Source organism: Penicillium citrinum (assembly GCF_028827155.1).
Source record: "Penicillium citrinum strain IBT 23319 chromosome Unknown utg000004l:1.0-2404223.0:1.0-2405248.0, whole genome shotgun sequence".
Lineage (NCBI taxonomy): Eukaryota > Fungi > Ascomycota > Eurotiomycetes > Eurotiales > Aspergillaceae > Penicillium > Penicillium citrinum.
Genome location: NW_026622689.1, coordinates 523,075 through 550,868, shown reverse-complemented (window position 1 = coordinate 550,868; position 27,794 = coordinate 523,075). Strand labels below are relative to the sequence as shown.

The following is a 27,794-nucleotide window of genomic DNA, read 5'->3' as shown; positions in this document are numbered from 1 at the left end:
GAGGAATTCATGAAACATCAACTGAAATCATAGCTTCGTCAAACATCAGTGCACATCGCTGTTATCTTCGAAGTATTACAACTTGTCAGGATCATTGATGCCACCATTTGTGATAATATAAGTTGCTTCTCGTTCAGGGCAATCTAACACCATTAGAGAAAGAAAAAGAAATATCTTCATGAGAGAGTAACATACCAGGTGAGTCCTGAATCTTGGCCACCCGTTCCTCGCCACGACCCTTGCGAAGAAGCACACGGGTTGTCGACGCATGCGCAAGAACATGTCCACCAACAGGCTTGCGGCCATCAGCTCCAGCAAACAATGCACTAGCACCTGGATCACTCTGAACTTGATTCGTCTGCTCTAGTCAGACACCAGATATTCGAAAGGGCAACAGCATGGTGGCAGTGAACTCAAGAAACCCACCATGAGAACGCAAACATTGAACTCTACAAATATAAATCAGTCCCAGACACAGCAACGCATAACCTTTGAAATATATGAACATACCCTCTGCCATATGAGCCAATTTCATAAGAAACTGATTCAATTTCTGCTGTCGCTCAGCAAGTTCACCCCGACCACAATAATCAACCCGAAAACAATTCATAATCGAATCAATAATAAGTAATCGAAACTGACCACTCGAAAACTCACAACTAAGCGTATTCAACAATTCAAGTTGATGCTCACTATTAAGTGCGCGTGCATAAGCAATATTTTCCTGCGCAGTCTCTGCATCAACCCCGAATCTCTCTGCAATCTGCCCAATTCTCTCCGGACGAAATGTTCCTTCTGTATCGATGTATGCGACTTTTCCATCGGCTCCGCCGAGGTTTCTGGGTAATTGGGCGATTACGGACATTGTGTGGGAGAGTTGGGTTTTTCCACAGCGGAATTCACCGAATACTTCGCTTATGCTCATGCTTTGGAAGCCGCTAGAGGTTGTCAGTGAGGTCTTTTTTTTTTTTCATCTTCTTAGATAGACGAGGGAGGAGGTGAATGCTGTACTCACCCGCCTAGGATAGAGTCGAATTGCTTGCTTCCAGTTGAGATTCGAACGACCTTTTTGCGTTGATGAAAGAGTTCCATTGCGGTTATAAAACCAGACGCAGATGGCTGATTCAAATTAGTGTATTGTTTCCCCTTCATTTTCGCTGAAATGTCTTGGGTAGGTGTTTACCAGGCATTTCTGGATGGCTTCTTTGACCTTTTCAACCTTGACCTCACTGAACCCTTTGATTTTGAGTAGTGTTTTGCGCGTAGCGCCGTGGACAGACTGGTAAATTTGATTATCAGTTCATAATTTTTTGAATCTGTTTGACGAGAGCTTGATTTACGGTCACGGTGTAGAATCCATTTGCTTTCAATTTTGTGATGTCTGCAGCACCAATGCCATGCGCTTGAATGCTGTCGATGTCGACTATGAAATTCTGAGACGGGTGTTAAGTCTTAACTTAACGAGACGATCTAGTGAAACGTACTTCATCATTGAATTCGTCGTCTGAAATGGAACCTGCCATTCTGATTGATGGAAGAGAAGTGTGAGTGGAAGTAGAAGATTCACTTGACGGGAAGAAGTGAAGTCACGCGGTATCACAGACTACGCCCGTACAGCAAGACGACAACAATACACTACAACAGCACAGCAATACAACAGCACAGCAATACAACAGTGCAGCAATACAACAGTGCAGCACAATACTACCACTACACAAGAAATCAATGAATGAAAGATTTGCGTTTTCATGTTCTCAGCACCGAGGATCTTCCACCGAAGGCCATTCCAACACGCTTCGCCAAATTCTCTCTGCAATCCACACATCCATCATCCTCGCCACCTACTTCACCTCTCGTCTCGTATCTCTCTCTTCTCTCCTCTCTCCTCGGCCCTAGAAAACCGCAATCAAGAGTAGAATCGAACTTCATCATATCGAGAAAGATCATCCAGGGGGAACAAATAGGACAAAGACGCCAATCATGAGACTTGACTTCTAAAATCAAGTCGGAAGAGGGGTGGGGGTTTCGTGAATCAAAAACAAAAAAAGGGGTAGAGGTTGAGGGGAGGGGGAACTTTTTCTGTTTGATCGTCGTATACATGATAAAATATAGGGGGGGGGCAAAGAAACAATAAAGAGAAAGAGGAAGATGTGGAATAATAGTAAAAGAGAAAGAAAAAGGCTTCAATAGGCTGATGTTTCACTTTAAATCAACCAGATCGTGGAGGGGGAGTGGTCAATATATGCAAAGGAAGAAATGGGTGCAGAGACTCCGTTAGGGGAAAAAAAACCAAAAAAGGAACCTTTCAAGGGCTCAAAGAAAGTGACCGTAATACAGAATCGAGGAAGAAATGATGTCCGAACATTCCAGCAAAGGAATGAAACGTTGATGAGACATTTAGTATGGAATGAATTGGTTCACTTTATGCGACGGCGGTAGTAGGCGCTGCAGCAGCAACGGGGGCTGCTTCAGAGCTGGTCTCGACAGCAGCGGCGGCGGCAGCAGGAGCAGGAGAAGAAGCAGCAGCGGCGGCGGCAGCAGGGGCAGTAGGAGCAGCAGCAGGGACAGCAGTGGTAGCAGCAGCATCACCGGCGGGAGCGGCAGCGTTGGCCTCTGCATTGGTTGGACAGTCACGGCTGATGTGACCAGCCTGAGAGCACTTATAGCAGACCTTACCAGCGGAACTGAGAGGTCCACCGTTAGGAGCAGTGCAGTCACGAGAGATGTGACCCAGTTTCCCACAGGCGTAGCACTTCATAGCCTGAGCCTGGCAATCACGGGCAAAGTGGTTGGGACCACCGCACTTGTAGCAAGTGGCAGCACGGGGGTAACCACCGAAGTTACCGCGGAATCCAGGCTGGAAGTTACCGCGAGGACGAGGGGGAGCTCCAGCGCCGGTGGTAGCAGGGTTGGTGCAGCTACGGGCAAGATGACCGGGCTGACCGCAGTTGTAGCAACGGCCATTGGCTCCGCCGTTCAGGCGGAGAGTTGGGCAGTCAGCTTGGACGTGGCCAAGACCCTGGCAGTTATAGCACTGCTTGGCTGAGGAAGTCAGCATGATCAGCTCGAGAAGAGGAAGAGAAGAGAAGAAGAAGTGTATAGCTTACTCTCGGTAGTGCGAGGACGAGGGCAAGCGCTAGACTCGTGTCCTAAATTTCAAAAAAAAAAAGAATTAATAATATGCGGGATGGAGGAATGTCATTGGACACACATACCAGGCTGCTTGCCTATTGAGAAGAAGTTAGTCAGAAGTTCATCAGATTTGAAAAAAAGGGAAGAATTCTCACAGTTATAGCAAAGGCGCTCGGAAGAAGAGCAGACCTCTATTACCCCATTAGCGAAATATATTCCCCAGACCAAATATACCAGGACTTCAAAGCTATCATGAATTCGCAACACTCACCAGCATAGTGGCCAATGTTGCCACACTTGTAGCACGCACGACGAGACAACATCATTATTCTCTTTTTCTCCTATATGCCTTTGTAAACAGTCAGCCTCGTACTTCCAATATCCGTCTTGGTCCCGTATAAGCCTGAAATGAAACTGTGCCCCTCCATGCGATACCATCGCGAAGAAAACGTCCATGGCGACTCCAGATACCCTCAAATCAACACAGCAAGCTCCAAATATATCCAACTACGTCGCCATTGGCGTATTGAGTCCATATAATCCTCGCACGCATGGTTTCATCTCTTTGCTTTTTTTTTTCTCGGGTGTCTTGGTATTCCTCGTGCCGGACGGAGGGGGGGGAACGTCGATCCGCGGGGTGCATCAATCCGAAGAAACTCGACAGACGGGCAGAAAAAAAAAATTGAAAAACGAAATTGAACCCGAATGAATTTCTTTCCACACTTACTCTACCAAAAAAGGAACACTTCGGAAATTCTCAATCTGTGAAACAACCAGAGGTAAACGTTAGCGGAGAAACCGTGAAGAAAAGAACGAAAAGAGAAGATCCGCGAAAAAAAAAAAGAACGATAGCGCACTTGTTTGATGAAAATCAGCTAGATCGGATAATAAAATCAAAAGGCAGGAATAGAATGAAAATCAAAATAAGACAATAAATTCACTGCAAGGACTTTAGGGAATAACAATCGAAGTAGACTTACCAAACTTCGAAAACTGGAGGGTTTGTGGAAGAAAAGAAAAGCTGCAAACTCGACAAATTTTGGGGATTGCCGGACTTTTCCGCATTGCGTAAGGCGGCTGAATCACCCACCGTTGATATTCACCTTTAATATAAATCAACTAAACAATTAATTACTTCTATATATTTTTTTTATTATTAAAGTATTTACAATAATAGGTAGAGTAATTGATATCGAAATTACTACACACTGTATTGCAAGTCTTGATTGCCACTTTGCGAATGCATTGCTGATGCTCCCTGCATTCCCCCGCAAAGTATGACGGAAATACTACCGTCTATCATTCCCCGATCTACGATGTCATATCTTTCATTAATTTACACTTATCTAAGTGTATTGAATCAATGTGTTCATTTCTTCGTTCTCAAAGCTGATTAAACCTGAGATGTGCCTGCACAGGAAAGTAAAGTAGACAAATAAAGCTGTAGCTTCTTAACATAATACCAAAGAGGACGACACCAGGTCAATTACTCCTCCTTTTCCAGAATGGCCGGGGCCTTAATCTCACGACCAGCGAGGAATTCAAGGTTCTCTCCACCCTGTAGAAAAAAAAATCAATGGTTAGTATTTTGTACATGTCAAAAGAAGAAAGGGGAAAAAGGGTAGATCACATACATAGCTGATCAGCGGGGAAACTTCCACTCCAAATGCCTCGGCATCGGTAATGACAACACCACCGGCAGCTTCAATCCACCGTTGTCCTTGATTCATAATATCGGCACGGCTGGTATCCGGGTCATCCTGACCAGTACCGCGAGCGTTCTTCAAAGGAGAGAACTCATCCTCACGGCGCACCTCGATGCTAGCAAACTTGTCCAGAGGAGTCATGGGGAAGACATCAAAGACGAATTGCTCCAGCTTGATACCGTTGGGCTTCTCGGGCTTAACACCCTCACCGTTCTCAGGATTCACAAAAGGAATCTTCTTACGGGCCACGTGGTGGGGGAGCTGGTGAGCCCAGTTCTCGATCGACTCGAGGAATCGGAAGGAGTAGTAGTGATTGACGATGTTGGCGGCGCGGAACTTAAGCAGCTCGGGATGCTTGGGGTCCTTGGCTTCGGCGGTCTCCTTGTCGATTTCGGAGTACTCGACGACATCGGGCTTACCGTTCTTCTGGAGGATCAGTCCGACAGACTCTGTGGCATCACGCTTGCGCACGACCTTAGTGGCGATATCGACGTCGTGAGCGGCGGAGAATCCGATGAAAACGGGATCGGCCACCTTGACCAAGCAGTTGTCGACACAGTAGGCGTGGATGTGCTTGATACCGCGCTTGCGCATGTCCTCGCGAGCACCAGAAGTCACGAGAGCCTGGTAGATACCACCATTTCCATCGGGAGCGACAGCGGCCTAAACATGTCACTAATCAGCCGATACTGTTTCAAAAAGAGTGGGGTTGGACGGGCCAAAGAACAGGAACTCACCTTGCCCTTGCTTTCCAGAATAATCTTGCCCTCGTTTGAGATACAAGGCAGAACACCTTGCTCGAAAATAAAGACATTCTTCTTATCCAGACCAAAGTAGTTCTTCGACTCAAAGAACTCCTCGGTAGGACCACGGGTAGGACCACTGGTCATAACGTACCAGGGGATGGTAGCAGCAGCAGCCCCATAAGTCTTAGAGGCCAGCTCCTGCAGCTTAGCAATACGCTCCGCCTGAAGCTGGAAGAGCGACTTCTCACTCAACAGACCGATATCAAAGCAGCCCTTAGGAGCGGAGCTACCAAGACGAGTACCCTGGCCACCAGCCATCAAGACAACCGCCACCTTGTTCTCCGCCACCTCTTTGAGACCGGCATCATACCACTTCTTCAAATCAGCGGGGTCAGAGTCGAGAATCGAAGCGGTCGCTGACTCGGGCAAAGGCTCAAGCTTCACGGAGGTCTCCTCGGTTTTGGGGGGGTTGAGAGACTTGTCGGCTAACTCATTAATGCGGGACGGGTCGAAGGTGGACAATTGGTGGAAGAGACGGGATTTTTCGACGGTGGACAATTCATCGATAAAGGCGAAGACTTGCCCTTGACCGGCGTCGGAGTACTTCTTCTGTAGTGATTGAAGCTCCTCGGTGGAGGGCTCGCGGGGAGCTTCCTCAGAGCCGGAGATTTTTCCAATTAAATTGGAGACGGTCTCTTTAATTGCAGCGGCCATTATGAAGAGTCAGAATAAAACCTGAACTTTAGAAGGAAATGATGGGAGGGGGAAAGGGGAAGTATAAGAGTTGAGAAGAGAATTGAAGAAGAAAAAAAAAAGAAGGGGGGGGGGGGGCAAAAGTAAATAATCAACGCGGGGGTTTGAAGCTTAGGGCTACACCGTAAGTCAGGACAGCAGAGTAACCCCCGTAGAGCAGAGGAGAACAGAGCTGGAATGTGCTAGTTGAGTATTATTTTTAGTGCCAGACGAATGACAACCATGGATTGATGCACTAGCAGTGAATCCGAGGTGAGACCTGTCCATTCAGTGGTGCGAAGTGGACGAGGTGGACCCGCTGGGGGGGGGGAGAGCTGCGGCTGCAAGTGAATATACAGTAGGCTGTGTAAATGTATGATATTGCGATTATTCAAATTAGTGGTGAATAGATAGTAGGGTATATGTATTAAAGAGTATATTATATGAGTAGATTAGCAGTATAGAGAAGAGAATGTCGAGATATTCGTGATATAAAATAGATTTCTATTGGGGTATATATAGATGGATGCCTCAAAGTGGGATGATGAACCCACTTGGATTTACCCGTGGGCAGTCGCTATGACAACTGGATAGGATCGAGTTGAAGCAGTCAATTACAACATTCAGGTAATTATACTATTACCTTATTGCATTGTAGCACTATAAGATCAACTTAATTATTGAACTGACATTTCAGCCAAGTCTGTCATTTGCCTGTTGTAGTGACTAGTTCACGATATGACTACTAACTAGTCATATAGGACTTATATCTCCTCCTTTCCGATATCCTGAATGAACCACAGTGTACTATAATGAATATTAGTATTCATACGAATAAACACAAAAGAAATACAAGATCAATTAGCACCGATAACCCTCAAACGAACAATTCCATATACAAATCTATGTATTCACACCTGTACAGTACGTACATATCAGTTTCAAAAAGAACCAAACTAAATCCAATACGGAGTTAGCGCGATGATCAGGCGGGGGGCACAAATCAGCATGACACACACACATCACAGCCAAGCATACTCATAAAAACGAAAGAAATACCACAGAGGAAGAGATGAGAGAGAAAAAAAAAATCTTGAAAATTTCACAAATATCCAATGGACCCTCTCTCAATATCAACCGGAGTCGCAGGACTAGTCAGTCTAGCCCTCCAGGTAGCCCCCGCCATCCACGACTACATCACAATCGCCAAACATGCAGAGTCAGATATCACCTGGTATGCAGATGAAGTAGATGCCTTGATAGAAGTCTGCGTCTGTCTAGACAATTTCATCAAAGCAGATGCTACATCTCGAAGAAATAATTTCAAAACTACGGATTCAGTCCTTGGTCGAACTGTTACGTCTTGTGATGCGAATTTAAGACAATTAGGTTCTTTGTTGGACGTTCCGAAGGGTTGGACGCAGAAATTGAAATGGCCGTTCAAAAAAAAAACCGTTGAGGAGATTATTAGACGACTGGGGAGGTATACTGCTTTATTTCAATTTTCGTTGACGGTTGAAGGGCAGTAAGTACCAATTCCATTCTCCTATGTAGTACTCTCTTGTGGGTATCAGTACAGGCAATGATCTAATCCGTATCTAGTACCGTCCTATCAAATACACCGAAAGATGTCGAAGACCTGTTGAAATTACAAGTCGAGGCGTCGCAGAAATTACACGAAATTGCAAAGGGGATCGATGTACTCTCTGCCACGGCGGAGGAACATCGCAGTACAGCAGAGAATATGAATTCTTTGCTCGAGGGTGTTCGGTCTTTAACAGAAGCTTCTGACCAGATCTCATCTATTCAGAAAGATGTCGGTAGTATCAAGCGACAATTGACTGACAGTTATGATATGGAAATTCTCGAGTGGTTATCACCAGACCATGGACGAGGACGACATTATGAAGTGCGTTCAAGACGAACGCCCGGAACAGGAAAATGGCTTTTGAACACACCGGATTTCCAGAACTGGCTGAACAATGATTCGAGAATTCTATGGCTTGTTGGGGATCCAGGGTGTGGGAAATCAACACTATTGTATACTTCCACCATAACCCGTCACCCAGTTAAGCTACATCGAAAACTAACTTATCCCAGGTCCTTTGTGATTGACGAGTTAAAAGAATCATCCGCAGAAACAAACACTGCCATCGCATACTTCTATTGCGACTATCGAGTTCGAAATACACAACCTCTGGCCGCAGCTTTGGGAGGTATACTTCGACTGTTACTCGAACGTCTAGAGAACATCCCCCCTGTACTCCGCGATATATTCGAAAAATCCCGACGAGAAGGTCGAAAACCACTTCCAAACGAGCTAAAAGAGATGATAATCTCCGTGGCTCACTCATTCGACCGCTGTTTCATATTCATCGATGCAATGGATGAATTCAGTATCGCTGATTCAACAAGTACCGCTCAATTCACCAGTATTCTCGACGAAATAGCCATTACTTCCAGTATTGAAGTCCTAGTAACGAGTCGTGCATCCCCGAGTCCAGCTTTGAAATCGAATCATATCGTTAAAAACATCCATGCCAATGATGCGGATATTAGTAGTTATATTGCTCATGTCCTTCAAGCTGATGACTCCCTGGTCGATGTCCTTGATAAGACGTTGGAAAGAGATATCAGTGAGACTATAGTCGAACAAGCAAAGGGAATGTAAGTCTACCAGCCACCCAAAACCAATATACAAATTGCTCGTAACCTAAAGCCTTGCCTCTGTCCGTTTCAGGTTCCTTCTCGCCGTCCTCTACCTACAAAATATCCAAGGCCAAGTAACCCGCTCCGGCGTCCGAAAAGCCCTAAAATCCCTCCGAGGCGGTCTAAGCGAAGCATACGACAAAACATTCGAATGTATCAAACATCAATCCGAAGCTCGACAGAAACTAGCCTTCGACTCATTGATGTGGGTATCTGTATCTAACAGACCGATGAAAAGTCACGAACTTCAACACGCCCTGGCAACTCAACTTGATGATGAAGAATGGGACCCTGATAATATCCCTTCCCTCCGATTGATAATTCGCAGTTGTTGCGGCCTCCTCGCAGTTGATGATTTCGATAATCCCAATTCTGATGTTCGACTCGTTCATAATACGCTACATCACTATTTACATAGTCAACCGGATTGGATGAGTCGAGCGAATATCCTCATCACACAAACAAGTCTTACATATCTACATTTTGCTTCTGAAGAAAAACAACAACGCAAGAATGAAGATAAAATCAATTTCCATCCAAGGTTAACACTCACCCCCTTCGCCCGCGAAAATTGGGGTCACCATGCAAGAAATATTCCACCAGAAACATACTCTGAAAAGGCCCTATCACTTCTCCAAAACCCATTCAGAATACGAACCCTTTATCCCGATAATCCACGCATGACAGCCCTCCACATAACAGCATCATTCGGATTAACAACTCTGCTCTCAATACTGCTCTCCAAAATCCCGAAAACGAACTCCATCGAGAAAATAGAAAGTCACTCTTACACACCCCTCCACCAAGCCTGTAAGAACAACCATTTCGATTGTGCAGCATTACTACTATCAAAGGGTGCAAGAGCAGATCCCCTCGTCCCAAGTATAACACCTCTATACACCTGCGTTTCGAACAAGAATCTCGCACTGACAACACTACTCCTCGACCATGGCGCGAGTCTAAATTCCCCATCCACAGATGGCTGGACGGCACTGCACAAGGCGGCTGATGATGGGAATCTGGATATGGTGAAGGTTCTTGCGAGACGGGGTGCATCTATGAGTCGATCTTCTGCAAGGGGATTAACGGCTTTACATCGTGCCGCGGGACGTGGTCACGTTGATGTTCTACGGTACTTACTTCGTCATGGGGCGAGGGTTGATTATACTAGTTCTGACGGGTGGACGCCTCTTCATGGTGCGGCTGCGGCGGGGAGGACGGAAGCTGTGTCTTTCTTACTTCAGTATCATGCAACTAATACTGTTGTTGAGAGTATTAAACGAGGAGATGAGTATGAGTATGGGGCAGATGATATGTCCAAGAAAGAAAGATTAGCTTTTATTGCTGGCGGTGTGAATTTCCAGACTAGTTCTGGTCGTACTGCGCTTCATCTTGCTTGTCAGGGGGCACATGTTGATACAGTTGAAATGTTACTTTCTGGCGGTGCGAGTGTGGTGGTTACGGATTCTGAGGGCGATTCACCTCTGCATATAGCGGCGAGAGAAGGAAATGCAGTGATTATGGAAGTTCTTTTGCGTGGGGAAGAAACGAGGATGAAGCAGTTGAATTATAGGAACGGGAGATGGAGGACACCTTTGCAGGAGGCACAGTTAAGTGGGATTTATGAGGCGGAGCAAATGCTTTGGAAGATGAGTCGGTTGAGTGTTGAGAATGGGAGGGACGAAGTTGATGATTCCAAAGTTGATTCACAGTCTCAGTCTGCACTTGAAGCAGAGGAATTGGTTAAAGCAATTCGAATGGATGATGCTGATGCAGTGTGCGGACTTCTGGGGGGTCTCCCCCGGAAAGACAAGAAGGGCAGCAGGAGAAGATAGGCCAGACTGATGTGAAGAAATTGGAGATGAGAAACCAAGGAGGCCGTTCACCACTTCAACAAGCACTTCTTTTTGGTTCATTGAACGTGGCGAAGATGCTTCTGGGCCTTGGGGCAGATATCCATGCAAGATCAGATCCAGGCCACTGGACCTCTCTGCATTATGCCGCATTCTCTGGCAGTGCTGAAGCCGTGCAGCTGTGTATATCTAATGGGGCAGAATTAGATTCTCGGACTCAGCAGGATCAGACTCCGTTACATCATGCTTGTCGACGTGGTGCAGAGGATGTGGTTGGATTTTTGCTGGACCATCGCGCTGATATGTATGCTATTGATGATTCTAAGTGGATGCCAGTGCATGTGGCTGCTGCTGGAGGACATGAACGGGTTGTCAGACTGTTGCTTGAACGTATGGACAGTGCAAAAGTGGCATCGCACATCACCTCCATTCAGGGGTGTGCAGCAAGCCGGGGACATCATGGATTGGTAGAGTTGACTCGGAAATGGAGGTATTCTTGGCTGTAATAACATAGAATTTGCCAGTGTGAATATTTGTTTCAGATTTGGGGAATCAGTCGGACTAGTATACATGGAAATGGTATATATTTTGTATTTTCTACAATCATCGTCGTCGGTCATGACGATCATCTCGGCGTCTGTCATCTCGGTATCGATCCCGATCTCGTCGCGAGTCTCGGCGTGGACTTCGACTATGGGATCGTCGACGGTATCGGTCCCGGCTATTCTCTCGGCGCCGAGGGCTGCGATCACGATCATTGCGACGGGAGGGACCGGAAGATCGAGATGGTTGGTCCTTGTTTTTGCGGGATTTATCAAAAACCATATTATAGGACTCATCGTCCTCATATGAAGGGGCGTCATCTGTCGCTCGGTACTGACGCTTCTGTTCAAGATCATCCACGCCACCGAATCCACCTCGTTGGCGACGCTTAGTGACAGTAGCATTACGCCAGCTGTCAGACAGCTTCGAGACACTTTGGGAGAAGTCGACGTGGATGCGGTGGTCGTCGATTAATACGCCCTGCATCTTGAAGTAGGCTTGCTCGCAATCCTTCTGATTCTCGAATTCGATAAAAGCATATTGCAGACTGTCACCAGTACGTTTATCACGAATCACCTCGCACGACAAAATTGTACCGAAGCGACTGAAGATTAAATTAAGATCCTCATCTACATCTTTGAGTCAGCGTGCTATCCCGTGATATTTTCATTTGATCATCCCATGGGGGTATTTTAACATACCTTGTGTGACGGGGTTGAGTTTACAGACAAAGAGGATATTCTCTGGAGGCTTGACATCGGCAAATGGTAGATCACCCACCATCTCCAATGTCAGCGCCTGCGCACGAGCTTCACGCTCCCGTCGCAAATTGTCCATAGCCTCCTCATCCATATTATCATCTAGCTCCTCATCATCGGCGATACGAACTGTAGCTAATTGAGCTTTGGAGGGCACAGGACTCTCTGGAGGCTCAACTAATCCAACTGGGTCTTCGAAAGGATCATCAAGTACCACAGTATGACGAATGCGAATATCCTTTAACGGACGTTGACGGTCATCCACAAATGCCTCGTTGATCTTCTCAAGTACATCGAACCCCTCGACAACTTTTCCAAAAATAGCCGCTTTCCCATCAAGATGATCCAAATTATCGCCCAAGGTAATCAGGAATTGACTCGCCGCCAACCTCTGGTCCGGATCATTGCTTGCCGCCGTTGCCATGCTCACCGTACCGCGTTCGGTGTGCTTGAGCTTCGGCGGCAGCTCGATTGGAAAGGTCCTCTTTGACGGGCCACCCAACACACCCCAAATCGAGGAACCGCCATCGCTTTCGGGGGCGCCAGGGCCAAGTGGATCGCCGGTCTGGAGGGTGAATCCTTTTTGTACGGTGTGAACGGGAGAGAAATTGTAGTATTTGATCTTGCAGAGCTTCAAAAAGCTATACCAGCAGAAAATTCATCAGATTAGCAACGATTCGTCATTGGTCAAATGTAGGGGGAGCTTAGACTTAGGGCTGATTGTGCAGGGAAGGGCAAGCTCACTCACTTTTCACAGGCCTTAGGCGACTCGTCAACCAAAAGATCAATGACGATATCGCCTAGGGAGGTTTCCAGGATCGCACTCATTCCAGACAACAGCGGGACGAGGCCGATTGGTTGCGTGAAAGGGTGATGGGAGGAGAGTTGCAGAAGTTGCAAAAGGTTGCGAAGTTGCAGAAGTGCCGCGGAGACGCGAATTGCGCAAAGGGAAGTCACGCAGATCATCAGCCTCGGCGGGGAAGGAGCCACCCCCAAAGAGAAAAATGCCCCAAGCTTGTTTCGTTCCTTCCTTCTGAACCACACGCTTCCCTTTCGTTTCATTTTTTTTTTTTGATACTCCACTGTCTTCCTCGGATTCACTCGATACCAATCGTTTATTTCACTTCGCTCTTACTCCTACAGTACAGTTAGAGGCGTCGGGGGAATTTCAATCAATAGTATCAATTCTCTCTTACGAAGCCCTGCGCGGATGATAGTCCCGGGTGCCTGTGCAACCTTGACCTTGTCAATCGAGCGGTATATCTTCCGGCTGGTCCCTGTTGGATAATCCGAATTTACTCCTCCGATCAAGATGCATACTTATTAAGGAACTCGATCGTTTGAGGGTGTTTGTCGTGGCTTCACCGGCTCTCAGAATGGGCTTGCGCCTGCATCGGTAGTCCTGGCCACAAGGTCTATCCAAAATTTCTTTCTGACTCTCAGTCTGGACCTTGACTAAGAGGGGAAAAAAAAACGAAAAACACAAACACAAATAAAGCTTTGCTTGGTAAATGCCTTGCTGCAGCTCGTGTCGCCATTTATTTTTTTTGGCTCTTTTATTTCCCCGTGTTGATTGTGCCTCAGACGGGGCCTGAGATCACGATGACACGCCCCGTTCATCCCCGGGCCAATGTGTATACTATATGGCACCATGGGGCTTGAACGCAATGGCCTCTTTCTATGTCTCTTTTTCCCTGGTAGCCGTTTCACTGCAGCATCTACCCATGAGAAGAAAGAATAGGAAAACGGTGGGGGAAAACGGGCGGTCTCCTGCAGCGGCTTCTAGCGGCTTCGTCGTGGCAGACAGCCGTCACCGGGCTTAAAAAAGAAAAGGAAAAGGAAAACAAGACGAAAGAGGAATAAAGGAAAACTAAAAAGTCAACAAAAACAGACTTTACACGTGGGGTTCTGAAGAAGATCGCCATCGAGGTTATCATTTTTTCTTTCGAAAATGTCCGCCACTCTTGCTCTAATCAGGCAAGAGTCTCCTAATCCTGGTTTATGGTTTGGGACCAGCAGGACAGCAGGGAGAAAGTACGGGCAGCTCAAAGGTTGAGAACAGGAGACCCCTTCGTTGTGCAAGATGAAGGGCCGGCCTCAATTCCAATGAGCGTTCCTGGCGATTCGCGAGATCATCAGCTGGTGAATACCTATTTGGTCATTCTTTTTTTTCTTTGCGCCTTATTTTCTTTTTCTTTTTTGCTTGACTTGCGCCCCATGTCGTGCATCGTCAAACCTTGAGGCTGCGTGGTTGAAACTCAACCAATCCCACTAGCTCTGGAGATTTGGTTCCCTCAAAGATGGGGGATCTTCTTCCCCAGTTAGGGCTATGACCCTTTGGCTCATACATATACAGCAGACATTGTGTTGTCATTTCCAGTCTCATGGAATGGACATAAGGGATTTCCTTCTATTGCCACAGATTATACTCTGTGTAGCAAACTGCTTCGGACATGCTGCATCAGGTTTTTCCTTTTGAGACTTAGACATAAGTCTCAATTCCTTTCATTCATGTTTCTTTTTTTTCTTGTTCTCCCCCACTGGCTCCTTGACTCTCTAGGACCTTTTCTTCTTGTCTCAATTTACGGTTCGCCCCCTTTTTGCTTTTTCTAAGATTTCCGTTTCGATCTAGCTGCGCCCCGGAAGCACTAAAAAAAATCTCCCTGGTCGTTGATCAACCTTAAGACCACCGATCCTTGTCAACAGAACTCCTTCTAGATCACGCCGTTGCTGATCCTGCCAAGGCTAGCACGACACGCTTGTTCGTGCCAGTCGATGAAATTGACAGGTGTCAACTGTTTTCTTTCCTTTTTCTTCTTCTTTTCCATTTCCATCATCTCCATCTCTCTCAACATCTCACCCACTCAGAACTCGTTTCTCACATATTCTTAAGACATTTATTGTGCCCATGGTCTAAGACAGCACAGTGTTCAAAAAAAAAAAAGAAGAAGAAGAAGAAACAGGACACAGGAACAGAAACAGAATACACAAAAAGGGCTTTCTATACTGATTTGACGGTCTTGTAGCATCAACCCCCAACTTTTATCCCTCTGGTCCTTTCCAACCATGTTGAACAGGGCTCGCTTTTCAATGTCCCAGGCCGAACTCGGAATGTCTTAGCGCCCTGTTTGATGTATGAGGAAGGACTTCGATGTCTAAGGGATCTAACTTCTCAAAGCTACTCTTAGCGCTATTTGTGACGCTATCTCTCGAACTATACCTGAGTCGGTAAGTGCGTCGAACCCCGGTCGAACTGGGCGCAGTAAATACGCCAATCAACGTTCGGTCCAGTCCAACTGGAGCAGGCAAACATTTCTCCTCGATATCGATCTATTCCAGCCGGAAGACATCCGGGATCGACACTGGGATTCTCTTTGCAAACGTAGGCGGCGCGGCGGTCTGCCGTGCTTTACTAGCCGGCAATCTAACTAGGACGTTGCTCCACATGTTCCCCAGGGACCCAGTTCACTTAGGATCTACATAACTAAAGCGTCTAATCAGCAACAGGGCAAAGAAAGTCAAACAAGAAAAAGAAAGTGGAATTCACGAGCGAGTATGAAAAAAGCAGATCATGCCTCATTGGCTGAAACAGTGAACCGGAACAGGCTCTAATCTCCCCGTCTGGACCTATTCTCGTCATGGCTATCAGGTCATGTTCCGTGTGACGTTACTTTGTGAAACCACGCCTGTTAAAACGCCGGGGCAATCTTGCTGGTCTTTTATGCTAGAGAGACTGGGGAAATCTGGATTTCGATGTACTGCGGAACTGTGCATATCATTTCCCCTGGGTACGAGAGACCTGGCGAGAAAGAATAATCCTGAAATAAATTGAAATTAACTAAGAGGAGTAGAATGGAATACATGTACAATCACCACATGAACATTCATACAAAAATAATCATAAAAGAAAAAAGAACAACCAGAATAGGACATATTTCTTAGGGTTTGTACTTGTAAGTGCACGCCCAGGCCCAGACAGACCCAATCTCAGACCTCATGGCGCTTTCAAGAATGACTTTTGTCATTGCAGCCGCCGTAGCTGAAGGAGGAAATAGGGGAAATGAATTCAAGAAAGCACGGGAAAAGGATATAAAAAAGGGAATAATCAAGAAACAAATAAAATAACAAAAAGGAGGAAATCCAACAAATTAACAAAATAGGAAAAAGTAATAAAATAAAATGAAAAAGTACAACATCCAAGTGACCAGGGTATCGCTAGCCACCCCCAAATTCCCACATATCCATAGAAAAACCGAAAAAGGACCAGGCAATCACACCGATCGTTACCAAAAGCCTGGGCTTAAAAATATAGCCCTACATCCTCTCAGAGACATTCTTTTCCTTCTCCTATATTATTTGTCTTTTTTTTGTCGATATGCCATCCTCTTTCTAACAGCAACTTGTGTTCTTTTTCTTTGCTCTGCACATCTCGCATCCTCTGTTCAGAGCACTACATTAAGCAGGTGCATTATCTCAAAGAGAAAAGAGAAAATAGAACAGAAGAAGAAGAAGAAGAAGAAGAAGAAGAAGAAGAAGAAGAAGAAGAAGAAGAAGAAGAAGAGAAAAGAAAGACACCTCAGAACGTGCACTGATACATCTTATGATGATCAAGATCGAGATGGATTCCTTTTATTCTGAAAAGACTGGATTTGAATCTTCCCGGCATGACTCTGCTCTATCTATGTCTCGAGCAATGCGAAGCATGAACCAGCACGAACTCGGAGATCGAACAGGTTGTATAAGTCCTGTGGGAGAGATTGATAGCAAAATGCGTAATCCTCAAAGACGTCGAGTTCCCGTCGCAGTATGTTCCTATCATTCTGGTCGAGAATCTAAAAAGTCTCCTTCTCTTCTGACAAGGCTTCAGTGTGGTCGATGTCGACGACGAAAGATCAAGTGCAGTGGTGATTCTGGCAATGGTCAGGGATGCTCTAACTGCCGCAGTGCTGGTAATACAGACTGTCAATTTCTACGAGTAAAGACTCCTCTTCACTTTTGACGGTTTACCTTGGAAACAGAGCTGATATCGAGGGTTTGTATCTAGGTGAATTCTAGTGCCATTCTTACTTCCAGTGCCGTTCTTACTAAAGGTGCTAGTAGCACTTTTAGTAATGGATGGCCTTACCCTCCTCATACGGGGGCATCGCCTCGAATGAGGGTGTATGGGCCACATATATCCAACAAATCAGCCTTGGTTTCTATGGGATCACCACAAACCCGGATTTCCAACTTCCAGCGAGCTTCAGAGTTCGAACCTAGTGCCGACGGTTTTCCACGACAGGGAGGTCCCGATTCTATCCATTATGAAAATGAACAGGGGGCAAATTATAGCCTACCTTCATCATATGTGATACCCAATGCTCCTTCAGGGATGGTCGACTACGAATCATCATGGAGCCCTAAGATCTGGGAACCCGTGATGAGCATGAACAGGCCCGCTAGCGGAGGCATCTACCCCGAGCCCGACGCAAATGATTCTATGAATCAATGTTCTTACAACTACATGCTTCCAAACCAAGATATAATTTCCAACGAAGTCCCTCAAACAACCACCGCCATGGCTATAGCCTCAGATGTCCCGGTATCAGACCGAATCCTCCCAACACCATCCAGTCGTTCCCAACAGACTCCTAGCAATCCATCCATGAACGCCTTCGCAGAGGGCATACCAGGTCTCTCTATCCCATCCGATTTCAAAGGATCATTCTGGACCCAAAGATGTACCGATCAACCTCAACAACGTCCCCATACACTCCCCAGCAACGTGCCATTCCCAAACAACACATCCACAAAATGCAACAGTACAAACAACGCCCCAGACATAATCTTCCCCTACATGTCCCTCTCCTCATCCGATGAATCAACTTCCCTTCCATCTACAGCCCCAACATCTACAAGCAGTATATCCTCATACACCAGTCTTGCAGTGGACTCGGCCCTCGAAACCTCATCTCCAGAGTACAGAATACCCAACAACGACAACCGCGCATTTTCTCGAGAAACACCCTCAACCCAGCGCTTACTCTCCCTATCAAATGAATGCTCACCCGAGATCTACGGCTACACCAGTAGCGAGAAAAAGACCAGACCCAGTGATCCAACCTGTCCCGCAACTCTCATGAACGGACTTCCATACACTAGAGTCCGTCATACCGATCCTCCAAGCAATGTCTTCCCTTGTGGTTTACTCCCAGAGAATATTCAAGATTATCGCAGTGTCGGAAACACGCATCGACATCCTGTTCCTCCACTTGGTAATCAGGGGTATTAGTTTCTGTCTCCTCCGGAATTCCGCCCCGCTATTCAATTTTTCATCACATCAGGCATTTTTCATGCTGATGCTTGTCGTGCACGTGTACTAGTAAACGTGGAATCGACCGAAACGAAACGGTGGGATTCACAAATCACAGGACTCTTTTTTCATTCTCTTTTTCATTTTCATTTGCTCCCTGTTTACCGATACACAGGTCGGAGAATGGGGAGGGTGGTTTATTTGGACCGGTCGAGAACGGGGTTTATTGAACATGGATTGATACACTGCATTTTGCACCGTTGTCATTTGTTATCGGCATCTTAATATATGCAAAACATGATCTTGTTGTCTCTTATCTCTATCGTGTGGTTTATTTTGGATTTTAGTTTGGTTTTCTGTGGCTTTTGTCTTTTGTATGTATCTTGGTTTGGCTGCACTTGCTTTTATTTCTTTCCTCAATTTTTATTTACTGCTATTCAATTCTGATATCTGTCTTTGGCTCTGTGTATTCGTGGTTTTGTCTTTTATTCTCGATTTGCTATTCTACCTGTTCCCTCCTGATCTAATTCTCTGTTCCTTCACTGATCTCGCACTTTTATGTCTACGCAAAGACAAATTCTTAATTTCATCTTTCACTCATACCCCATCCTGCGAAATGGAGTTTACAATGGTTATTCTTATGCATTTCTTGTCTTTTAATGTCTTGCACTCGTTGAAGCTGATTGGCTTGGTTACTAGATACTCCCATGACCATGATATATCGAGGAGTATGTCAATTCCCGATCTGCTTTAGCCTGTCTTGTGGTCATTTTGGTTCCTGCAGTGCACGTGTCTTGTGTCTCGTGCTCTCTCGGTATGAATCTGTCTTTTTTCATTTATTTCTCTTTTTGCTTGAGATGGAGTGATACTGTGGGAAATGCACGGATTATCTCAATGAGTCCAAGCAATTGTTGTCATTCGGTTGATCTTTGACTTCCCCGCGAAAACAAACACTCTTTTCTTCATTCGGGTCTCTTGATCATTTCAGAGAGAGAGAATGGGGACACTGGAGGAAATAAAAACGCAAAAGCTCCAAGAGATGCGGTCAGTGCGTGTGAGAGGGTGTTTCGTGTTGGACAGCAGAAAAGGCAGATTCACACCCGCGGGGAAAGTTGATTTTGATCCGCTGAGTTTGGAGAAGGCTTATTTTGTTTTGTCGTTTCTCTTGTTTGTCTCCTACCATCTATCTTAGTGGGAAGTTGCTGCTGATTCCAGTTCAAATTTTATCTCTTTGGTTCCGTTGCATGTATACTCTTTGTGTTGAGCGATTTTGCATATATTTGGAGTGATTTGATCTTCACGCCTACCTGGGTAGGTCTTAGTAATAATAGTACTAGTATTATCCTTGTAATTAGTATCGGCTTCGTTGATGAGTCGTTTTTGATCCACAAGCTTGGGTTTTAATTGCATCTGTCTCCCATGGTCACTGCCAGTGGTACAGGATTGCCATTTGTCTACAACTACGCAATAGGAATTCATTAGGGCTTTGGCATTCCATCGGGCGATTATACTTGGAAACTACCGTCAACTGAAGTTCAAATGTAACATGTGAATCACGTATGTTGATTGAGATCAATCTGGTCTCCGGGGTACTTCAAGAGAACGAATGACTACTGGATACTAGATACCAGTACTAGTAATCAGCTCAGCCTCTAAGTCATTCCTCCTCAATATCAATTGAGAAACTGTATCAATAGTCCTCTAATGACCATTAATAAACATAACACGCTTATTAACAATAGTACTGTAACTTGATAATCTGCAATGAAAAATGTACCCGCCGCATCCACGATCTACATGTGTAATCCTGCACAACACAAACCCACAACGATTTGGAATCTTTAAACAGACCCTGCATTAAGTAACATTCTGGGGCTATTCACCAACAAGGTAAGAGGCACAAAGAGCCTCCTGGGATTCATTTGTAACAGGACAAACAACAGGCACAAGATATCTTCCGGCCGACAAGACCCCCCCCGGCTTCCCGGCTGAGATGAGATCTTAATTTGAGAATTGCATTGCATTTAATCTTTGGTGGCATCAAAGGTGTGCATTTACACTACATATTACGTCGAGCAGGACTGAAGAACATGCTGTGATGTTGTAGGGAGGTCGAGTGCATGAGTCTGCGGGTGTAAAGCGGAGATGCATTTGATATATGATTGGGTTGTACCACACTGTTTTAATTTATCTTCGTCCTGGGTTAGCTAGATACTCCAGTGTGATCATTAGCCAGGACGAGAGATAGGAATAGGGAGGAAAAAAGGTACAAATATACTGCACTAACATACTGTAGGACTAGATGGTCCACTCTACAGACCCACCCCCAATGGTGGAACTTATACCACACTGAACTAGCGGATTAGGGCTAATGACATACGTGAATACGGGGTATAGATGAACAGAAACAAAATATGTAATTCATCCGGGACGAAGCCCGATCTCATATCCCTCGCTGTTTTGATTCGAAACTGATGATCCAAACCACATAGAAAGAAACAACACTGACGCCTTTTGGGATCATCAGATCACCGGCCACCCCTTCTAACCCCAGGGTTATGAAAGAGGCACCGACAACAGGGGAGAGTTCCACATCCTTTCGGAGACGGCAAACGACTTGTTAAATTTTTTTGAGAAAGCTAAAATGCAATTGCCGAGAGCCATCTCCGGTTCACACCGACCACGTCCTATCCCAGCCACATAGTAGAAACCGAAACAGGCGGGACTCCCAAACCACCAGGCCACCAAACGTATCCATCGCGCCATACAAATCCATGATAATGAAGTTATGCGTTGTGAGACGTTTAGTCCTTGTTCTTCTTGGGACCCTTGGTCTTGGCGGTACCGCGGAACTTCTTGGAGCGGTTCTTCCGTTGCTTGCCTATTAGGAAATGAGTGTTAGTTATGGATACGTCGACAATGATACAGATCGAGGGGATAACATACGCTGCTGGCGGGAAGGCTTCTCGACCTTGGTGGCAGCACCAATGCGAACCAGACGGTAGGCGGGCTCGAACTTCTTCAGGGCCTCCTGGGAGTCGTAGACCAGGGCGAAACCAGTGCTCTTACCACCACCGTACTGGGTGCGGAACCCGAAGACGGAGACCTGGTCCTTGTTGGACTTGTACAGGTCGGCCAGCTTCTCGCGGAGCTCATCCTTGGAGACGTTAGGACGGTTGGGGTGGAGGACATCCCTAAGCACGAAGTCAGTCGCGCGTTCTGTGTACATGTATGCAGTGAAGAAAAATTCTGTTGAATTTTCTTTTCTTTTTCTTTTTCAAATCGATGGGTGGTCGGGTGGTGGTGCGATTCTCAATTCTCGATTCTGGATTGGGATTGGATTTGTCGAATTTCTTTCTTCTTGCTTTGCTCTTGAAATTGTATTCCTTCCTTCTCGTGACAGATGTATTGCGTTTCTTTGTATTTCGTATCGCATTGATCCTCGTTGTGTTCCAATCTCGAATTTTCGAATCTCGAATCGGCCATCGTCTCCTCCCACCATCGTAGAAAAAGGGGTGGGAAATTTCAAAGGGAAGGGAAATTCTTACACGACCATCTGCTTGCGAGCCAGCAGAGGGTTGCGGATGAACTTGCGAGTCCGCAGGGTAACGGGGGTGTCGGCCATTTTGGTGGTGTCGTGGTGATGCAAAGAGGAACAGTGTGGATAGTGTTCACTTTCAATTTTCGTGCGGTGCGTCTCGGCTAGGGCTTGGCGCTAGCCACTTTCGTGGATGACTAAGTGGTCACCTGATTGGTATCGATAAGGATATTTCGGTTCCTGAGGAATTAGGCAGAAGATATTTTTGTCTGCGGGGCATCTCCAACTTGTCATTGGAAATTATCGTTGGAAAGATCATCGTGGATGTCCAGGAGAAGACTGATCTTGAGAATGTCTGAGGAAATCAATATTCTCACTAATCAGTATTTTCAACAAGTGGACTTGCCAAACCTGGCCATCCCACCTAACAATGTCTTAATTCAACCCGCTGTACAAGAAGCCTTGTACGAGGACATGTTCAAGGACTCTCTCACTCCACTACCACCAGCCAGTTACCGATCTCGGGTCCTTAAGCTATTGATAAGTCGCATGGAAGAGGCAATCACCGATCCAGACCAAGATGTACGTCAAAACTATCCTTACATATCAACCATGACAGAACCAATGATACCCCATACGCCGTCCAATTCTCTTCTAATCTACCCTCTTAGGAAATCATCGACACATTAATGGAAACATGGGGAGCACTACTAATAACTCCAAAACCAAACGCAATCCAACAAGCCCAACGACTCTCCCAAATCAAATATACCGCCCCTACACCCACCACCACCATCACTCCACCACGAACAATCATAACCTCCGAATCCCGCGGCGTAATTCTTGCCGGCGGAACAACAGGAAATAGAACATGGGAAGCAGCCCTACATCTAGGAACATACCTCTCAACAAAATCCGGCGAAGCCCTAGTCCGCGATAAACGAGTCATTGAACTGGGAGCCGGAACAGGTTTCCTCTCACTTTTCTGTGCAAAGTATCTAGGCGCAAACGTCGTGGCAACAGATCGAGAACAATTCCTCATCGATAATATGAATACATGCGTGGCCTTGAATAGTGAGAATTTATCCCCGGAAGGAAAAATCCCCATGTACGCGGGTATTTGGGATTGGGGAACAAAATTACAAGGGGAGGGGATTGGGGAGGAATTTGATGTTGCCATTGGTGCAGATTTGGTGCGTTGACTCTACTATATCATTATCATCATCATCCTCTACCTTGCAAGATTCCCATACCCCTCGTGTATAGAGGTGAGATTTGGAGTGCTGTGGGTGTCTGCTAACGGGGCGACTTACAGATATATGATGCCGATATAATTCCACTGCTTATATCGACGGTACGGGATCTTTTTGATAATTATCATGTTCGAGAATTTATTCTTGCGGCGACCTTGAGGAACGAGAAGACTTTTCGAACTTTCTTAGATGCTTGTGGTAAGTACCTTCTGGAGAATCTGGGGTTGTCGCGTCGATAGACTCGAGATAACTAATACTACTTCGCAGAAAGTAATCATTTCTCTGTTGAGACTCTTCCATTTCAATCACCCAAGTCACAGGAACAAACGGGGTTCTTTCATTCGACAGATATTCCCATCCACACATATCGAATTCTGCCTAGTTGAACAAGGTTCAACTTCTTAGCTATAAATGGTTAGAAGGCCGAGATGTACGCCTGACATGTATATTAGAAGATTATGGTGATTTGGATTCTAAATAATCATTATTAACAATCCCGATAAAGCAATTCATCCAAAGTTATCTAATTAAAGTCAAATATCTGGGTATCATGAAATATCAAACGCCACATCCAATCCCAACAAAAGAAACAGAAATGAACTCAAGGCTAACCCGATCCACAATGCAAGTGAAAGCATATATGCAAAGACCAAAAAGAGACGCAATGCGATGCAAATGTGTAGGTAAACAAGGTACTGAGATGATCGACTTGACCAAATCAAACGATAAAAAAATAGTGATAATGAGTGCAGATCATCCATCCGCCAAACTCTCCCGAAGTAAATTCTCATCAACACCTTGAGGATGAATGGAAACGGGGGCTCGTGGCGGTGGACGAAAACCGAGAATTGGTCCCTTCTGATTAACGCCTGTGAATCGAAAACGGAATTGTGGAGTTGAGTTGGGATTCGGCGTCGAGGATAGGGAGTAAGTTGTAGATGCAGGTGTGTCAACATGCTTAGGCGTGGACACAGTTTGAGGTTTAGGAATGGAATTGTCAACTTCTTGATCATGCGTAAGGTCACTTGCGGTCGGCTCAGTTGATTCATTTTCGCCCGCTTCAGATGATACCGGTGCTGTACCCCATTTACCTAGGACCCATCCACCCATACGTCGGCCTAGCGTAGTCTTACGCGGACCGGGAGTTGTAGAGCTAGAGCTGTTGCTCTCTGCTGAAATAACAGAAGCTGTTTCTGACATCGCACTATTACCAGATGCCATCGAAGCAAGCAGAGAACGAGAAGATTTTTCCGGTCCCTTCGCGCGATCTGCTGTAATCATCGGGGCGGAGATAACAGGTGGTGTGGAGATCAGCTCCACGCTCGGAGAGACGATGCGTTGCGGGATGCGCATGCCTGGATGCCAGTCGCCCATCCGGGTGTGGCGAGTTGTAGGAGTGTGGATGTCCATGCCAGCAACGGATAGTAGACTTTCGTGAGAGGCCGATTTACGAATGGAAGGTAAAGGCACGTGGATGCCGAATGGATTGTCTGTCGGTATATCGGTAGCCATGTCCTTTGACCATATCCCAGATGAGGAGGGTTCAGATTCTTCTGGGATAACGGGTTCTGCGAGATCCAAGAAACCGGGCCGCTCGTGCTGATCATTGTTGAAGGAGTCAGACGATGGACCAGAAATTTCAGGAGAATCAAGCCCGGGAAATGGACGAAATGGCATATCAATGCCTTTGAGGGCGCGGGCTCCCATGAGAGGTGATGAGAACACAGTACTGTCAGGGCTGGTTGGTTCGGAGAAATCAGGACCACGATCTACGCGGTCAAAGATGGACGAAGTACGGAATGCAGATTGGGGCGAGCTGGCCAAAGAATCCGTCGGGGGCGATTGAAGTGACCATCGCCGAGCGGAGGACGGTGGTGGGATTGAGACAGAAGTATGAGAAAGGATTGTATTCATGGACGAGCCAGAAGATTGAGATCGATGGATAGAGCGGCGAGGGGAATTTGCTCCTGTTGCCGAGTGAAGAGGAACTGGGCTTCCGAGGATAGGACGCTTCTTTCTGATACGACGATGAGTCGGGCCCTTTTCCTTCTTCGTAGACGGTGTGTGATAATGGTGATGAATATGGAATTCTTGCGACACACGACGCTCTTTCGATTCAAGCTCTTCGCATAATGTTGGCGTTCGAGCTCCATCAGATTGTTCCTCGCCAATACCGGCCAGCGGCTGATGAGACAAAACTTGATCGCGAAGATTCTGGACTTCTTGATTGGAACTGTCCAGCATATCGCGCAGCTCCATAATGCCAACCTGTAGGTTTGCGTTATCCTGCAAGATATCCTTGACGAAGCGGGAGACGACAGGAGGGCCATTATTGCGACCAATCTCAGACGCAGCCGCAGCCCCTTTCAAACGCCCAGCAGCATTATCCAGTTCGCGCTCTACGAGTCGTTTCCGCTCCATACGCTGAACAAGCTCTTCATGCCTTTCACGCTCATCTCTCGCCTCAGCTTCGATACGCTCGACCTGATCGTTCAAATCACGCAATGCGTTCTCAGCATTCTTCCACCGCTGCACAGCAGATCTCTCATCTTCTTGCACAGAAGAAAGACGCTCCTGCATCCGAGATTGCTCCGTCTCCATTAAAACAAGCTGAGCCTCTAGCTCCGCAGCCCGCGAAGCAGCAACCGTAACCCGGCGTAGCTCAGCCTGCGTACTTTCCAGCGTCAGAGAGAGTGACTCCACCCGCTCATCCGACTCAGCAACAGACTTATTCAAGCCCTCCAGCTGTTCAAGCAAACTGCGATTCTCCTCGACAATGCGCGCATTTTCAGCCTGAACCTGCGATTTCTCGCGTTCCAGTGCATCAACACTATCAACTAATCGCTGGCGATCATCTTCCGCCTCCGCGATATAACTCTCATGACGATGAAGCAAAGCCTGCAGAGAAAAAGTCAGCGATGACACCCCCAAAGAATCATCCGCCGTGGCAGAATAATCGTGAAAAGAAGTGGTCATGACGGACGCCAACGCAGTGCGTGAGGATGGGAGACCTCGGTAGGACAGATGCCATGTAGTGGATTGGGCTGGGCTGGGCTGGGCTGAATTGAATTTGGTTTTGATTGGAATGGAATGGAAAGGACAGAAGAAGTATGTATGATAAATGAGTTTTGCACGTCCTTCACCCTTTCTTTAAGATTGGGTGGACCTGAAACTGGGGTTCTTCACAAAATCCCCGGCAAAAGCAACCATCCAGGAATTCCAAAATGATGCATCAATCATGCAGCTTCAGCCAGCCGTCAGCCCGAAGTAGCCCCGTCTGTCCTACTTCCGACCCAATATACGACCAGCATCACAGCCAGCACCACAGCGTGGGGGAAATGGTAAGGGGGAAATCGAGCGGTAAAGGGGAAAATCACTCCCCAAAAAAAAAGGAACGTTGAAAAAAAAAAATGGCCCAACGTACCTGACCCAATCTAGCCGCCGTCTCAAGATCCTTTTCCAAACCCTCCAATGCAACAACATTATGCTCAAGCAGAGCACAATCAAACCTCCCACAACAACACCTCAAATTCGCAGACGTAATTTCAGCACTATACGTCGGAATCTCAATCCCATCCATACGAGTCTCCCTCGTCCTCCTCCCGCCATCCGGACTCAAATTCTCGCCCGCGGAATGCAGGTGCGGAGAAGAATCCATCGCGGGAATGGGGAGACGGGAATGTGGATGTGGATCAACCACCCCTCGAAATGAACGCAGGACTCATTCGATGATATCAGTTTATGCGGCTTGAGCTGTGCCAGTAGGTTCAGCAGCAGCAGCAGGAACAGATACAGCTGGGTTGTGCAGCGGGGTGGATTGGCGGTGCGAGCTGAAGTTGGGTTGCACAAGGCGGAGATGGGAGTCAGCTGATTGTGCCTGATTAGTAAGGACAGCACAGTGATATAAAATGTGTATACTGTAGTAGATATAAAATGGGTAGAGGGATAGATGGATAGATGTAAAAGGAAAATGAATAACAGTGTACGGATTCAGTTAAAGGAGAGGGAAATAGTAGTGATGGATAGTCCAGCCTCGGGGTGATATTTTGATTCGGGTAGACGTACATTGTATACGGAGTACACTCCACATAAATCGTACATTTCGGATGTACATCCATGCCACATGCTGACCCTTGCATTTTCATCTGGTGGAAATTACAGTTGTGGGCTCTCCCTATGTGAGGGATAAATGATAGACAAAGTAGATTATTGCATGTATTGATTTGTACATACAATTCAAGTTGCTCTGAACAGCGCAATATAAACAGTGGTACTACGTAGTATAAACCAGGCGCTATCAATACTTGTATAACCACAAGCACATGACTGTTACATGCAGTATGAATCCACTTATGCACTGAACTATAAAGATTTACTTCTATACGATATAGACTAGGTATCTGTACGGCTATTAATTCAAAGCTCAACTGTAACAGCATAAGAGTTGTCAATGTGAGAACCACTCCACTCTACTCAAACTCCTACCGCGAATACATCATAGATAATATAGATCATAGATCAAACCCTCTTAA

At 46.2% G+C, this 27,794-nt stretch overlaps 10 protein-coding genes across 10 annotated transcripts; 4 read left to right on the top strand and 6 right to left on the bottom strand.

Annotated features, from left to right (window-relative positions):
- Positions 1 to 75: 75 nt before the first annotated feature.
- On the bottom strand, positions 76 to 1,523 carry N7469_005170 (recombinase DMC1; the record flags this gene model as incomplete). Its single annotated transcript, XM_056644090.1, has 7 exons — positions 76 to 143; positions 196 to 363; positions 511 to 938; positions 1,016 to 1,119; positions 1,184 to 1,279; positions 1,341 to 1,433; positions 1,485 to 1,523. The coding sequence occupies 7 exons, from the start codon at positions 1,521 to 1,523 to the stop codon at positions 76 to 78; spliced, it is 996 nt and encodes a 331-aa protein (XP_056500904.1).
- Positions 1,524 to 2,422: 899 nt separating this feature from the next.
- On the bottom strand, positions 2,423 to 3,455 carry gisB (putative zinc knuckle nucleic acid binding protein; the record flags this gene model as incomplete). Its single annotated transcript, XM_056644089.1, has 5 exons — positions 2,423 to 3,042; positions 3,108 to 3,149; positions 3,216 to 3,227; positions 3,288 to 3,323; positions 3,404 to 3,455. 5 exons carry the CDS (start codon positions 3,453 to 3,455, stop codon positions 2,423 to 2,425), a joined length of 762 nt encoding a protein of 253 aa, XP_056500903.1.
- Positions 3,456 to 4,618: 1,163 nt separating this feature from the next.
- N7469_005168 (UDP-N-acetylglucosamine diphosphorylase) lies at positions 4,619 to 6,298 on the bottom strand (the record flags this gene model as incomplete). The annotated part of the gene is made up of 3 exons (XM_056644088.1): positions 4,619 to 4,690; positions 4,767 to 5,501; positions 5,576 to 6,298. The coding sequence occupies 3 exons, from the start codon at positions 6,296 to 6,298 to the stop codon at positions 4,619 to 4,621; spliced, it is 1,530 nt and encodes a 509-aa protein (XP_056500902.1).
- Positions 6,299 to 7,431: 1,133 nt separating this feature from the next.
- N7469_005167 (ankyrin repeat domain-containing protein) lies at positions 7,432 to 10,860 on the top strand (the record flags this gene model as incomplete). Its single annotated transcript, XM_056644087.1, has 3 exons — positions 7,432 to 7,841; positions 7,919 to 8,983; positions 9,057 to 10,860. 3 exons carry the CDS (start codon positions 7,432 to 7,434, stop codon positions 10,858 to 10,860), a joined length of 3,279 nt encoding a protein of 1,092 aa, XP_056500901.1.
- A 95-nt stretch (positions 10,861 to 10,955) lies between these two features.
- N7469_005166 (ankyrin repeat domain-containing protein) lies at positions 10,956 to 11,384 on the top strand (the record flags this gene model as incomplete). Its single annotated transcript, XM_056644086.1, has 1 exon — positions 10,956 to 11,384. One exon carries the CDS (start codon positions 10,956 to 10,958, stop codon positions 11,382 to 11,384), a length of 429 nt encoding a protein of 142 aa, XP_056500900.1.
- Positions 11,385 to 11,481: 97 nt separating this feature from the next.
- Positions 11,482 to 13,007, bottom strand: N7469_005165 (PPIL4 family peptidylprolyl isomerase; the record flags this gene model as incomplete). Its single annotated transcript, XM_056644085.1, has 3 exons — positions 11,482 to 12,050; positions 12,123 to 12,820; positions 12,928 to 13,007. 3 exons carry the CDS (start codon positions 13,005 to 13,007, stop codon positions 11,482 to 11,484), a joined length of 1,347 nt encoding a protein of 448 aa, XP_056500899.1.
- A 4,324-nt stretch (positions 13,008 to 17,331) lies between these two features.
- On the top strand, positions 17,332 to 18,450 carry N7469_005164 (uncharacterized protein; the record flags this gene model as incomplete). The annotated part of the gene is made up of 1 exon (XM_056644084.1): positions 17,332 to 18,450. The coding sequence occupies one exon, from the start codon at positions 17,332 to 17,334 to the stop codon at positions 18,448 to 18,450; it is 1,119 nt and encodes a 372-aa protein (XP_056500898.1).
- Positions 18,451 to 21,275: 2,825 nt separating this feature from the next.
- Positions 21,276 to 22,096, bottom strand: N7469_005163 (40S ribosomal protein eS24; the record flags this gene model as incomplete). The annotated part of the gene is made up of 3 exons (XM_056644083.1): positions 21,276 to 21,352; positions 21,418 to 21,665; positions 22,020 to 22,096. 3 exons carry the CDS (start codon positions 22,094 to 22,096, stop codon positions 21,276 to 21,278), a joined length of 402 nt encoding a protein of 133 aa, XP_056500897.1.
- Positions 22,097 to 22,333: 237 nt separating this feature from the next.
- Positions 22,334 to 23,648, top strand: N7469_005162 (protein-lysine N-methyltransferase; the record flags this gene model as incomplete). Its single annotated transcript, XM_056644082.1, has 4 exons — positions 22,334 to 22,591; positions 22,681 to 23,202; positions 23,325 to 23,460; positions 23,530 to 23,648. 4 exons carry the CDS (start codon positions 22,334 to 22,336, stop codon positions 23,646 to 23,648), a joined length of 1,035 nt encoding a protein of 344 aa, XP_056500896.1.
- Positions 23,649 to 24,015: 367 nt separating this feature from the next.
- On the bottom strand, positions 24,016 to 26,920 carry N7469_005161 (uncharacterized protein; the record flags this gene model as incomplete). Its single annotated transcript, XM_056644081.1, has 2 exons — positions 24,016 to 26,321; positions 26,659 to 26,920. The coding sequence occupies 2 exons, from the start codon at positions 26,918 to 26,920 to the stop codon at positions 24,016 to 24,018; spliced, it is 2,568 nt and encodes an 855-aa protein (XP_056500895.1).
- Between the last annotated feature and the right edge of the window lie 874 nt (positions 26,921 to 27,794).